The sequence below is a fragment of the Marmota marmota genome, unplaced genomic scaffold, assembly GCF_001458135.2.
Source record: "Marmota marmota marmota unplaced genomic scaffold, marMar, whole genome shotgun sequence".
NCBI classification, from domain to species: domain Eukaryota; kingdom Metazoa; phylum Chordata; class Mammalia; order Rodentia; family Sciuridae; genus Marmota; species Marmota marmota.
In genome coordinates, this window is record NW_025999945.1 from 7,606,877 (window position 1) to 7,621,348 (window position 14,472).

Sequence of the window (14,472 nt, forward strand, 5' to 3'; positions counted from 1 at the left end):
GTTGCTCTGGTACAGAGAACTACTCTGCTAGTTCTTAGAAGTGAGCTATTCCTCCCAGGTCCTTGCACTTCCAGTTAGGACATCGTTACCCTTGTCACAGTATGCTAGAAAAGAGCCTTGAAAATTTGGCAATTCTGTACAGGCAATGATTATGCTTGGTAATTTCTTCCCAGAATAATTGTGAGATTTCTCCTAATTCAGCAACTGCTCATTTTTGGTGAACGATGGTCAATATTTGTTATTTTTTTTTCTTTTTCTCCATGTTACATTTGCTCAGATCATATTTATTGAAATGTAATTTCATGTCTAAACTTAAAACGAAAAAATGAGATTTCTATGTTATATGTTTTTGTACTTCATTTTTTTTTTATTTTTCAAATACACAGCTATGTGAAAGATTTTAAAAATTGATTACTTCATCAAAGATATACTGTGGAGCAATGCTATACACAATTCTCCTTTAAATGAATTCAGAAAAAAATCACAGCTCTGCTTGAACATGTTCTCATCTGCAAAACAGTAGAGGGTCAGACTGGATCATCGATGAGAGTCTCTAGCTCTGTGATTCTCTGTGGACAGAGTTCTATCTCATTTATCTACAAGTGTGCTATTCACTTTGTGAATGATCCGTGACAAAGTTCTATATCTACAGGTGACTTTCTACTGCCTCTCTTCATAGCTCTGAACCACTTCTCCTACTATGAGACTTTATGGATTTAAAGAATAAAAAGTACTTTAATAGTAGCCTAATCATGATGTAATTAAGAAAGGTAATTTGGTACCAAAAATATTACATAATACACATCAAAGATAAACTGCATATTTCTTACCATCTGCTACTTCAGACTACCATTCCTGCCTTCCACTAATATGGGTATAATTTCTTCACTTTGTTTTATATAAAGTGAGGAAAACTTAACATGACTAATGTGCAAATCCACTTTTGCTACTTGTCAACTTTTCTCACCATCTCTTTCACATTAGCCATGATGTTGCTTTTACATTTTTATTGATGATCACATCATAACTTTGTTAACTTGTACTACATGAGCAGGCTTTAGTGCACTAGGAACTTAAAAATCAAAGTCTTTTATGTTAATAACTTATTTTTCTTCTCCAGAGGAAGTGTAGACAAGTGTAAGCAAGTTTGAAGTTCCATTCCATTGAATAAACTTCTGTGTCTGGGAACTACATCTTCTGAGTTGGTTCTCAAAATCTGCACATTTACATATAACATCTAACGAGGTGTTCCTCATGTATGCTTAGAATAAGTAATGACATCACAATATGCATTCAAGTTGGTGTTTTCAAAATGTGCTGACCCTCTGAAAGTCTCCAAATGGCTTCTTTGTGTAGTGTTAAGGACCATCTGGCTAGTTGAAGATAAACAAGTTTCAACATATGGACCAGAGAACATACACGGCTCTGCTCCACTAGTGCAGAAAATTAAGAAAAGGTCACTCTCTTGATATAAGTGACTTGTGCAAAAGAACCATCCATGTAGTGGACAGCTTGCCCTAAGGTGCACATGGAAGAGCTCAATTATGGTTCCTGCTCTGCCGCTTACTTGGAATGCCACCTGATCATGCCAAGTTTCTTCAGTTCCTCATACGAAAAACAATGCCAAGTCACCTCCTGTCCTTCCTTCCTTTCTTCTTTGCTTCCTTCCCTCTATCCCTCCTTCCTTCCCATAAAAAAAACACTAATCCATGCCTACCATATATATGTCTCCAGCATGGTGCTAGGTAAATGGGCATATTGCTAAGGAAAACAATCAGGATACCTGCCCTTGAAGAATTCCCAAACAATGAAGAGGACACCTATCAAATGACTATCCCAGACAGAGGGGGAAAGCATATGTGAGGGTCCTGAGATGGGAAGGAGCATGGATTGCTTAAAATAATTCAACATTTGTAAACATTTGTATCCATTAAACTGGGCATTTGGTTGGTAATTAAAATGCTGAAAGGAAAATTTGCACCATCTCCAGATGGCAATGCAGACAATTATTAGACTAGCATAAACTCTTTGAAAAATAGCTTGCATCTTTAAGTCCTATTGTTGGTTCCATGCCTGCAATCAATGAATCTAATAAAACTGTATGAAAATATAGCCATCAAATACATACACAAGCATCTCACGCAAAGGGTGAGATGCTTATGTATGTATTGTATATGTAAATGCTTAGAGAGTTTTGAAACCGTTTAGAGGAAACTCAGGAACTGTGAGTGGCACCTATCTCATATTTACAGAATAAAAACCAAACACTAAGGCAACAATGATTCAGTTACTTTCATAAGTTCTTCACTTCCTAAGCATGGCTTGCCAGTACTCAGCCTTGCCAGAAGATGACAGCTGACACCGTAGGGTGAGATAAGAGATTAGTCATAACAGTCATTTGTGCTTCAGCATTCACAAAATATATATAAATTGCTTACTTCAGTGATTTATCTTGATTCTTAGTTAAAATGAAAGCTGTACCTCTGGCACAGACAAATGATGCCACATGCAGAGTCGTATTAATTATTGGATATTTTTCTCATTACCTTCCAGTTGCTACCCTTTCTTTTCATTTAGTGCTGCCAAACACTTAGAGCACAGTGTCTAAATGAAGTACAGCCCCTGTAGCCAGAATGAAGCAGATAGTTCAATACTTGAAAATTCAAATTAGGTTGAATTAGAGTTTGACTACCTAAGGTTCTAAGAAATGGGAAAGAAATACACTTATAAACATAAATCAATCCCACCAAATAGGCTCTGTTTTATACTACAGGGAAGAAATATGTCACTCCCTACAACTTGCTAGAGCACTTACTCTATGTTGTGACAATCTGAGATGTGCCTGTTTTCCACCTGATGGCAAACTTATTAAAAGGACTATGCTGTAGCCATCTTTGTTCCCTCGATGCTTATAGTGTTGAATACAGCAGGAGCCCAGTAAATGCTCACTGGTCAAATCAAGGAATGAACGGTCACAGTTTAAAAACAAAATGTCATTAAATGGATGTGTCCTTGTGTTGAAATGGAATTTAGTACAGAACTGTTAGCCACCTGTTAGGATTTTAGCAAACACTTATAGTTGGCCCTTCTGCCATCCTTCGTATAGCAGCATGTATGACGTCACACCTTTTATTAAAAACCAGCACTTAAATCAGTTTATTTGGGCTATAAATAACCTTTATTTGATACAATATAATAAAACATTTTCAACTTTAACAACATGTATCAGACCATAGTTAATCATTTAAATTATTAATATAAGTATATATGTCACTTTAGCAAATCTGCGGTTCAGGAATTTGTAGAAGCTTTGTCTGAAAGGACAGTGACCACCTCCCCCTTGCAAAAGGCAGCCCTTCTCTGTCTCTGTTAAGAAGCAATGTCAATGTCCATCGAAAAAAGTCCATAATCCACACCGGAAATCCACTTTTTCCTGTGAGAGGACAGCTTCCTTCATTGTAGGAAAATAATATTCTCTTTCAGTTCTCTTTTATCAAACGAAGATCTGCATTCTTTTTTTTCTCTCCTTATAGTTACAGGTGCTCTCCTCTGACCTACCTGCCTTCCTGTTTTCTTAGCTTAGACTTACTACATAGTTCCATTTCTTACAAAAATACTATCCACAATGGGACCATTTCTGTTTTCTTATCTGCCTTTAACAACACCATTTTTTATTTGGGGGAGGGGGTTAGTGGACAGAATTACTCAGGCACACATTTGATTTAAGATACAGAGAACAAGGAAACAAACTCTATATAGATGAAACAGGGTGGTGTTCTGGAGCATCCGTCAACAGGGGTGCAGGTGACCTCCAGTTCACATAACTCAGTTGAATGTACATATTTACACTCCGTCTCCAGAAGTACCACCACCCTCCGTGTAAACCTATTTTGCCCACGTCTTCCTTATAACATACAGTATAGGGACCAGCCCCGTGGGCTCAATGCACCCTTGTATAATATGATAGTAAACAACATGCCAATAACCATGTTAATATACAATGCAGTTAGGTAGCCCTCTCTCTTCATTCAGGTAATCCTCACAAAAGGAATCCCCTCACCTCTCAGGACCCCTCAAATGTGTGAATCCAAGAAAAGTCTTTTCAGATTTTATTCCTCTCTCCATCCATCTTTTCCTGAGTTACACCATAACAGTAAGGAAGTTCACAAAGAAAATACATTGGTGAGAAATCACAGGGACCCTGCAGAAAAGCCATACTATTTGACAGAAGCTTGAAACAAACACTGCTCTGCGAAATCGTTTGTATTAGCTGATGACTGGATTCTGTTTTCTAACACGACATGCAACATATTCAACACTATGCTTACCACAGTTTGCTTGGAAAGACACCCTTCTGTCATACAATAAAATACATTCTGCCTCATGAATGACTCCTGAATATTCACCACAATGCCTAGACTCAGAAGCATGGGAAGTGTGCATTGGAACTTGTTCCAGCTTGCATGGATATGGATGTATGCAAAGCACCAGAAACTGCTTCCTTCTGGAACTCAGTTCTGTTAGTGTGCTCACTGCTGAGATGATCTGACTATCTTACACTGAGAATTATTTTCATTTGCACACAAAATAGCACTGATCCACAGAAAAAAAGGAGAGGTCATCATCTCCCCGGTAAAATACTTTGTACAACAGATCACTGTTGGTCACATTTTAGATCAAGAAAGGATAGAAGCCACATTCCATTTTGCAGTCTTGGTAAATGATTTCGTTCTGTTTCCGCCCGTTTTGCCTTGTTTATTTCATCTCCATTATTCCACCTTGGATCATGACTCATGACCTTTTTTCCTACAGTTCAGACTTTTGTCTATAAAAGAGAAAGAAAGAGAGAGAGAGACAGAAAAATGTTTTAGCAGAACTGTGAGTTTTCATTTGGTGGTGGGTGGATTTAATATTTTACAGAAGTCAGTAATCTGAATTATTTGTGGCTTATAAGGGTTTATGAACATCTCCAAAGGGAAAGAAAAAGTGCTGTGCCTCTTTTCATAAATTTTATAACTTCCACAAGTTGCCAATCCCTTAATATATTTGCAAATCAACCGCAAATAACCCAGTTAGAAATTGTCTTTGACAATACAACTCTTGCCAAAACTGGCTTTGCTCTCAAAAATCTTTGCAAAATACTATAGCACTTGCCCTACTTGAAAAAAAAAAGACTACTAATGAGAAGTGTCCCCCTCTCTTCAGACTAGGAAGGTATGTTACTATAATCTGTATGTGCAGAAACTGGAAAATCCTTCCCTTGCTTCCTCCCACCCATACTTACAGAAGTGGCATGAGTCATGAAGAACTGTTAGCTAACGGCAGAGAAAGAGTCCTTTTCCCCTGGTATAGAGCCATGTTCCCCTAACTCCACACCTGTATGGGCCTCAACTTACCACCCTACACCTTGTGCTTAGGAGCTGGATCTAGTAGGTACAAGCCTAGGGCTGTGTTCCTAGCCTCAGCCTCCTGACCCTGCTGAAAGAACCCCTATCTCTTAGCTACTATGCCTTCTGTCCTGTTCACCCTCATCTCATACCCCTCCCAGCCCCATCATTCAGATGGGTGACTCTATGGATGGATTTTCCTGATCACAGGGTCCGTTTCTCCATAGGACAGGGTGTCTGGCTTTGCTCAGTCTCCCACAATGATGCCTGGGGACAGAAGGTACAGGAGCCCAGACCCAGCTCTCCAGGATCCTGGTTATATGAGAGTGGGGACTGGAAACAGGTTGTGCTTCACAGTCATGCTTCACAGATCTGGTCGGACCTTTGCTTCTTCCTCAGTTTGAGGACAGACCACACCTATGCTTCCTCTGCAGCTCATGTGCGCTCACACCAGTTCATGAACTCTACTGAATTCCTCCAGGACTCAGCCACAGCATCATCTACAAGTCCTTTTCCTCATGACCCAACTGCTACCAGTCACAGGGTCACAAGGGGATTCCAGCTTCCAAATAGCTCGGACACCTGTGGCCTCTTTCCCAGGCTCAAAACTAGCCTCCCGGTGCACGCCTTCCTAACAGGAGACCCCACTCTTACATTAGTCTCCTCACTCATCTCCCTTCTCTTGTTGTGACCCTGCCTCCCTGGTTGCATGATGCCCCCACACAGTCTGGTCTTACTCCTGCTCAAAAGTCTTCACCTCCTTCCTCCAATCCCTGCCCACCTGGCTTTCTAGGCTGACCCAAATCTACCCAGTTTCTCAATATTGCTGAAGATATGCCCCAGGCTCCTCATCCACCTCCATCCACAGCTGCACCACTCTGACCTTGCTGTCAATCTGCTTTAAAAAGCCCCTACCCCCACCTCCACTCCTACCACCCTTTCTTGTTAGAATCCTACTCTTTCTTTAGACCCACCTCAATGCATATTTTTCTTATGCATCCCTCTGTACTGTTTGATTTTACATTGGACTATGTGTATTTATTATCTAGTAAGAAAACGAAAGATAAAGCAAAAGAGGATAGGACTGGAGATGTAGCTCAGTGGAACAATGTATGCTTAGCACATGTCAGGCCCCTGGGTTTAATCAGCAGCATTTGGAAAAACACAAAGCGGGGGTGGAGAGAGGGAGAGAGAAAAGGAGGGAAATTATCTGTCTTTCCCACTTTAAGGAGTCATGCAAAGTTAAAATGTAAGCAATCGCAAATCATAAAGCAAATAAGCTATTATTATTACTAATTGATGATTTAGTAAAAGTAAAATGTTGAATTTCAGCTAATTGATGATGAAGAAAATACTACTGCAGAGGATTTTATCCATGAAATAACAATTTTTTGTTTGTTTGTTTCAGTCTTTAAGGCAACAGCCCATCATAGACACCCAGGGTTTTAGGAGCTGTGATGGTTCTAGTTTCCTCTGGGATCTATTTCATTTTATTTTATTTTGTACATCACTGGTTTCCATAAAGAAAGGGTAGAATCACCCTGATTTCCACAAACTCTGGAGCAGCTTATTGACAGAATTCATGGCAGGAATTCAAGGTTACTCTGCTAAAAGTTACTGCTTAGAACCACTGCAACTGACAGGGATTATAAGAGACTCTTTGAAGAGAAAAACAGTACAATTGCCAAAGAGAAAAGGGGAGAGGGAAAGAAAGAGCTACTTGGAAACAATTTCTTGACATTCTTTTAGATGGAAGTATTATAGAAACCGATTTTCAGTATTGATCATAAATGGTATCAAAGACAGTCATTGAAATTATACTTAAAAGTGATTTATGGCAATTCAAATAAAAAAAGAATCCCTGTTTATATCACATTATCATATTTGGTTGGGTATTATCAGTATTTGAATACTTGTGAAAGGATGAAAATGATTAACATTGATAGTATTGAATTAAAATTACCAGTTCAAAAGTATTCGCAGCATTTTCCCCACTATTCACTTCGTTAACCCAAGGAAAATTCGCGAGTCCCTGCTGGGCTTCTGAGACTCTGATCAAGAAAATGGGAAAAAAGTGGATAAATAATAGGAAATAGCAACACAGTCTAGTAAATTGTTCACACAGGAAAGGAAAGTGGTTAACGCAGGAGGGGAAAACCATGGAGTCAGTAAGGCACAGGAGCAAAAGTAATAGGGACTGGAACACAAGCAGCCAGATGCGAAGCAAGAGCTGGAGAAATTAAGGAAGGCATGGCCATTGGATGTATGAGAACCAGAGCTCTGTGGCAGGGTTAGAAGACTTGCTGGGAAGTATAAACTGGATGCCCTTTGTCATTCTTGCAGAGACACTAGAGACAGGTTATGTGTTTTAGACCCGGTGGAGATTATGAGCTATTTGAGGTTATCTAACTAGTGTTTGCATGAAAGCAACCGTGCAGTGTGGACCATGTAGGTTCTTATTCTAGCTAGAAGCCTTTGCAACACCACAGCCACCTGGACTTCCAGAAACAAGTACTATCGCTATTCATCTCTCTACTCTCCCCCCATGCCCAGCACCATGTCTTACACCCCATAGGACCGCATGTTCCTGGAAAAAACAAACCAACAAAGAGACTCTTTATATCCAGTCTTTACCTTCTGATTCAACCCACACGGTGCCACAGAATCAGTCATCACTACTTTGATGACTACACTGTCTGGTTGCAGAGATTCATGGACAGACAACTACTGTCCACATTAAGGTATCCCAACTTTGGCAATAGAGTCTGGGTAATTCTTAGCTATTGGGATGCTGATATCTATACCATAAGATCTTTCGCATTTCCTCTTATCTTGATGTCAATAGAAACCTCTCCCTATACTCCACTTGTGACAACCCAAACATCTCCAAACATTGCCAAATGTATGCAGGGGAGGGAGCAAATTTACTCCTGGTTGAGAACCACTTATCTACACTAAAAGCCCAAATTCTTGAAGCTAACATAGAAGATCCTTCATAATTTTGTCTTGACTACATTTCTACTCTGATCTCCAACTCTTCCCTCACCCAGGGCTTAGCCTCAGTCAGACTGTCTTTTGCATAAGCTCCCACTTATGGCGCCTCTATGTAAAATGTCCCCTTTACCTGGGACAACACTTCTGTTCACCTTTAGTTTTCCTTTGATCACCTCATAGGCATACCAGAGCCCATATCCTTCAGGAAGGCGTCTCTGATCAATCTTAGTGTAAACTCTGAGATATTTTCCTCTTCTTTGAATCTATAGTTTTCCTGCCTCCACCTTTCCTGGTACAAAAACGCTGAGTGCATATGTCTTGGTCTGCCTGGGCTGCTATAACAACATACCATGAACTCTGTAGCTTATAAACACCAGCAATTCATTGGTATAGGCTGGGAAACCACCATCTATATACCATCAAACTTCGTGTCTGATGAGAGCTTCTCACTATATCCTCACATAGTGGAAAGAACACACGAGTTCCCTCAGGCAACCACCTCCTAAATGGCCTACCTTTTAACACTACTGCATTGGAGACTGGATTTCAACATATGACTTTTAGGGGAACATAAACCTTCAAATCATAGCATATGTGTGTGTTTCTATGTGGTCTTTCCAACAGAAATATATTCACAAAAACAAGGAAGAGGTCACATATTTTCTGTATCATCCACCTCAGTTTATGGCAGTTAAACAAAAAAACTAAAACATAAATATGACAACACTATCTAGAACACTGCCAGGTTTAGAATTAGAAAAATAATGGCTACGACAACTGTAGAATAGCTCTATCACTAGAAATTTTTTGAAGTTGTTTGGTATTTTTAGGCCAATCAGCTTAAATGATTTGAATGTCCTATAATTCAAGCTGAGAAAGTGGTAATGAAGGAAGAGTCATTCTCTTAAATAAAGAGGCAGCAGACTATAGCCTGTGGTCTGAATCCATCTGGTTATCTCCTTTTGCAAATAAAGTTTTAATGGTACACAGCAATTTCTCCCTTATTTCAGTGAATGACAAAGGGAAGGACAAATGGTTTTGATAAACACCCTGTTGCTAGCAAAGGTTAAAATATTTAATATTTGGCCCTTGACAGTAAAATTTTGCTGACCCTTGTCTTAGACTAGCAGGAAAACAACACCCAAGCCTCCATACTAACTAAAGATACAGAAGCAAATGCCCTTGTACTTTAGATTGGCCGATTTATTTTATAAAAGTAGCATGGAAACTAAAGCACTTTTAAGCACAAACTTCCTGGGTTCAAATTCATCTCTATCATTCTCATCTGTATGACTGTGGGAAAATTATTTGATCTTTTCAAGTCCTTATTTTGTCATCTTCAGAACAAAGGTGAAAAAAAAATACTAACCCAGGGCTGGGATTGTGGCTCAGTGGTAGAGCACTCGCCTCGTGCGTGCAAGACCCTGGGTTTGACCTCAGCACCACATAAAAATAATAAATAAAATAAAGGTATTTTTAAAAAAACTAACCTATCATGAAATTTTGAGGATTGAATGATAGAATTTTCATAGAGTCTGATTACACATAGTGACTGAGAATGAATCCTCAGTATATGTGGCTGCCTCGCTGGACCCCCTACCACCAGTCTTGCCCTTCTGTCTGCTCTTGTCATACTGCCAAGACTTTCCTCAAACACATTCCCTCATCCGGGTTCTCCAAAGAACTGAAACAACATGCTTTCCTTTTCCTGTGCTGAACAGTCCTAGGACCAGGCAAGATAACCTAGCTTCTTATTCCAAGAAAGAGCTGCTTCCAGGAGATAAGACTGTGAACCAACTAAAATAGCTTACTTGTCAAGACTAATAGTTTTCTCCTTAATAGTTGCTTCTAAGTCTTCACCTTATTCACCAATCCCAAGCCATTAGGTCATGAAACCATCACTTTTCCACTTTATAAACACCCAGGCTAATCCCTAAAACTCTACCAAAATTCTCATCTTATTTTCTTTCTCCAAAAAACTACTAAGACTCTGTCTAGTAGGTGTCCTCCCACTGTGCAGTAAGTCTAATGAACCTAACTTAATTAAACTAGCAGGTTATTCTAGTTGTCTTCTTAAAGAGAAGTGACTACAATTCCTAGTTCAAAAATATTCAGCAGCTCTTCACTATCTCCAGACTGAAATCATTTATTTGACAAGTAATTTGCTTAACTATTAAAAGCACATGTATTGGGGTGATTCATACCCCAATAAATCAGTTATTTTATATCCCTGAGCCTTAAGTTATTCTAAAAACTGGGATACTAGAAGCACCTACTTTTCAGGTAGCATGGTGTATAGCATGTAGTAGGTGCTCAATAATTGTTAGCAATTATTATTTTTTACCATTTACTATATATCAGGCACTATACTGCAAAAAGAAATCTAAGTCTTAGCTTCTTCCCTTAATATATTCAAAATCTAATGGGCAAATACTAGTGGTAAATTCAGTAGAATCTTATAGGCCTAGACTCTCTGAAGTTGTTTCATAGTACCTGTTCTGGAACCTAAAATTATACTTTATTAAAATGTTACTTTTTATATTGTGAACAACAGAGTGTATATAAAAGAAATAAAAATAAAACCTGAGAAGCTGTGTCCAGCTCGAGAATTAGCATAGCTAAAATGTTCAGTTGTTAAATAAAGGCACATGGAAAATGTGTAGCACTAGGGATTAGACAGTGTGGGATCTTGACTTAGTTGGGACACTAGCTGAGTAGGGGATAACTCACTCTCTAAACCCCAGTTACCTCTTCTGTCAAGTGACAACACGATGACCAGGAAAATCCCTTTCAGCTGGTGAGTCCCTACTTTCTAGTCTATTCCTTCCTTCTAGGTTCAGTACAAAGGAGCACCTCTTCCTCTCTCCTGCCCATTTTTTCATTCTAAGTTTCTTTTCCCTCAGCTATCAAATATGAAGATACCTCCTGTACTTAAACTTAAGGAAAATTTTTCATTCAACTTACTGCTGACTCTACTCTCCTGTCTCCATCCTTTTATGCAACCCAAAACTTGCCAATACATGAATTGCTTGTGAAATTTCATTTCCTGATCACAGTCAGCTCTTTGTGGTCCTTTTCCAGATCTCTACACACTTTTGCAATTTCTCCCTAGAAAGTCACTAAGGCTTCCCAGACAAATTCAACAACTCTATCAAACTGCCAAGATGGCAGACAGCACTTCCTGAAAGCTCCCAAGGCTTTTAAGACGTTGCCCCATCCTCACATCTTCTGTGGCCCCATTCTGGAAACATCATTTTGCTTCCTTCCTCAAAAGAAGAATTATCAGTGAAATATGAGATCATCAAAAAAATGTTACCAGAGGGAAGAATAATTGCAATTAAAATGATAATGTCACAGCAATTCAGATATGAGGACATAATTCAGATATGATTTATGGAGAAAGAATGGAAAATATTGCTTTCCTTGTCATCAATCACATCCATTGCAATTCATGAGCAAAATCAATCTCCTCTTCCAACCTAACTAGGTACCTATCTTTTTTTGGCTATTGAAATGTTATTGGGTGGAGAACTGGAGTCTATACTACTCTGAATTCAAATCTGATATAAATGGTAGAAAATAAGCTATCTGTGGATTTGGGAAGACTTCTGTAATATGCTTCAAGAAGTTGTATAAAAGGGAGGGGAATAAAGATAAAAACAGTGATAAATGACCTTACAGGATGAACTCCGGCTTCTCAGGTCTCTCTGCAAGCCTCAGGGCCTCATGCATACCAGCAGCGGAGAGCTTCCGGTTGATGTTACGGTACTGGCAGCGGAGCAGGCTGCGGTAGGTCGTTCTCAGGTCTCGGTTGAAGAAGGCGTAGATGAAGGGGTTGATGAGGGAGTTGGCATAGCCCAGCCACAGACATGTCCTTTCCACCCACAGCGGGATGCAGCTGCAGGAGGTGCCACAGATGAAGGGCCTGGCAGTTGAGAGAACGAAAAAGGGTAGCCAGCACACGGTAAACGCTCCAACGATGATCCCCAGGGTAGTAGCTGCCTTCTGCTCTCTCTTGAAGATGGAGATGTTCTTCCTCTCCTGCCTGATCAGTCGGGACAGATTTGCACACTCTTCCACCTCCTTCTGGGCCTTCACCACGCCATTCAGGGAGATGACGCTCTCGGGCTGGGTGCGGGGGAAGCCAGGGAACCGGTGCTTGGCAGCGCTCTTCTTGGCAGCCTTGTAGATCTGGTAGTACATGAACAGCATGACAGACATCGGGATGTAAAACGCCACGGCGGTGGAGTAGATGGTGTAGCCGAAATCCTGGCTGATCAGGCAGACCTTGTCATCATTCACGTTCTGGGCCCATCCGAAGAGTGGGGGGAGAGTGATGGAGGCAGACAGCAGCCAGACAGACAGAATCATCTTTGCCATGCATTTTCCATTCTGTCTCACAGGGTATGTGAGAGGGCGGGTGATCCCAAGGTACCTAGGAGGGAAATGGAAAGAGGACAGGTGAATACTGGGATGTAAGTGGTCCACTGAGGAAGTGCTACCAGCCAGACACTAGTGCCATCCTTGCGACATCTCATCTAGGTAGGCATCATTATTCCCATTTTGCAGAAAGATGAATGGAGAAGTTATGCTTTCACTCAAGTTTCTACAATTAGAAGTCAGACGGAGAGCCCTCTGGCCCTAAAGTTAGTCCATGCTTTTTTCATACCTTGAAGTTTCTGATAATCCACACAGTCAAACATCATAAAGGTTAAATAACCTGCCCCTTCCCATGACCCATGGCCACCAAAACCAGCCAGGAGCAAGATATCAAGCTGGATGTGGGATATTGTAACACATTCTCAGAAATCAAAGTCTACCACCCTTGGATAATGATCCCATCGTGGATCACTTCTACTGTCTTAATTCAAGTAGCTTTTAATGCATCTTAACTTCCCCTTTATAGTGTAGCAAAAGCATTTTGTTCTACCCACAGAGATTGGTGAGATATTTTGGGAATCCAGGTTTGGGAATGGGAAGTAGGAAATGATCATTTTTTTCCTATCCCAGAAAATTCTTACACAACACCAATGTCTGAGGAACATTCTTTAAAATAAAAACAGTTTGTCTCACTGTGCCAGTTTTGAGGCGGATCACAAGAAAGGGCACAACTCTGAAATATGTTAGGCAAACCTAACACTTTCCCTGTGCTTGGTTCTATATAGAGAATAAATATTTCTTCATTTCTATTATGAAGGATTTTAATGCAAAAGGCACTCAGAAAACAGAGAAAACATGTACAGTAACCTCTTTGGCCAAATGCTTAATATTTTTCAGCTTTTCAAAAAACTTTCCCTCCATATTTAATAGCCTTAGCTTTCATTTTGGGAAAGATGCACAAAAGCACTTGAGAAACAAAGACAGATACATGTTGGTCACTTTGTTTATACTTGTAAAAGATACACTCCTGAAACATGAAAAGGAAGGGTATAGACAGTCCCTAATTTGCCAACAGATCATATTCTAAAAGTCAGTCAATTGGCAAATTAGAACTTAAGAATTTTCTGCTAGAAATACACTTGATACTTAAATTATCCCACATAAGTCCAAAATCCTGCTTTTACAAGGAAAATGAGTGTCACTACAACACTTGCAATGCAAAATTGAAATACAGTAAAAAGAAATAAGCCAAATTTGCTCATTCATCAAGAACATCTCTTAATTACTTCAACAAATATAGACATCCCTAGGTATTCACAGGGATCTGGTTCCAGGACACAATCCCCATTACCACCATGAATTCCTAAATCTCTGGATTTTCAAGGTTCTTATATAAAATAGTATAGTGTTTACACATATCCTACATACATGCTCCCATACACTTTAAATCATGTTAAGATTACTTACAATGCCTAATATGTTACACATACTATGAGCATGGCTGTTGTACTATATTGTTTAGGGAAGAGTAGTAAAAAAAAAAACAAAGTCTTTATATGTTCAGTATAGTCACAACCACAGTAGGCCTAATTATATAGTGTACCATCAGCAGTTGGTTGAATTTGCAAATACAGAACATACAGAGAACTGATTGTATTAATGAAGCTCCTTCTAAATGACTGTTCTAAATGTCAGAGATACAGCAGTAAAT

The 14,472-nt window shown here is 39.6% G+C and overlaps 1 protein-coding gene across 4 annotated transcripts in view; it reads right to left on the reverse strand.

The window, feature by feature from the left end:
* Nucleotides 1–4,130: 4,130 nt before the first annotated feature.
* Nucleotides 4,131–14,472, reverse strand: part of Htr7 (5-hydroxytryptamine receptor 7) — a 43,438-nt gene continuing 33,096 nt past the window's right edge. For 2 of the 4 annotated variants that reach the window (XM_048801737.1, XM_048801740.1), the window contains exons 2-4: nucleotides 12,061–12,816; nucleotides 7,351–7,438; nucleotides 4,131–4,825 (exon numbers count right to left, since the gene is read on the reverse strand). In XM_048801737.1, the coding sequence (XP_048657694.1) occupies nucleotides 4,814–4,825; nucleotides 7,351–7,438; nucleotides 12,061–12,816 (856 nt within the window). In that variant the 3' untranslated portion in view covers nucleotides 4,131–4,813. Of the gene's footprint in view, nucleotides 4,826–7,350; nucleotides 7,439–12,055; nucleotides 12,817–14,472 lie in introns of all 4 variants that reach the window. The other 2 variants (XM_048801738.1, XM_048801739.1) reach the window with 2 other exon arrangements.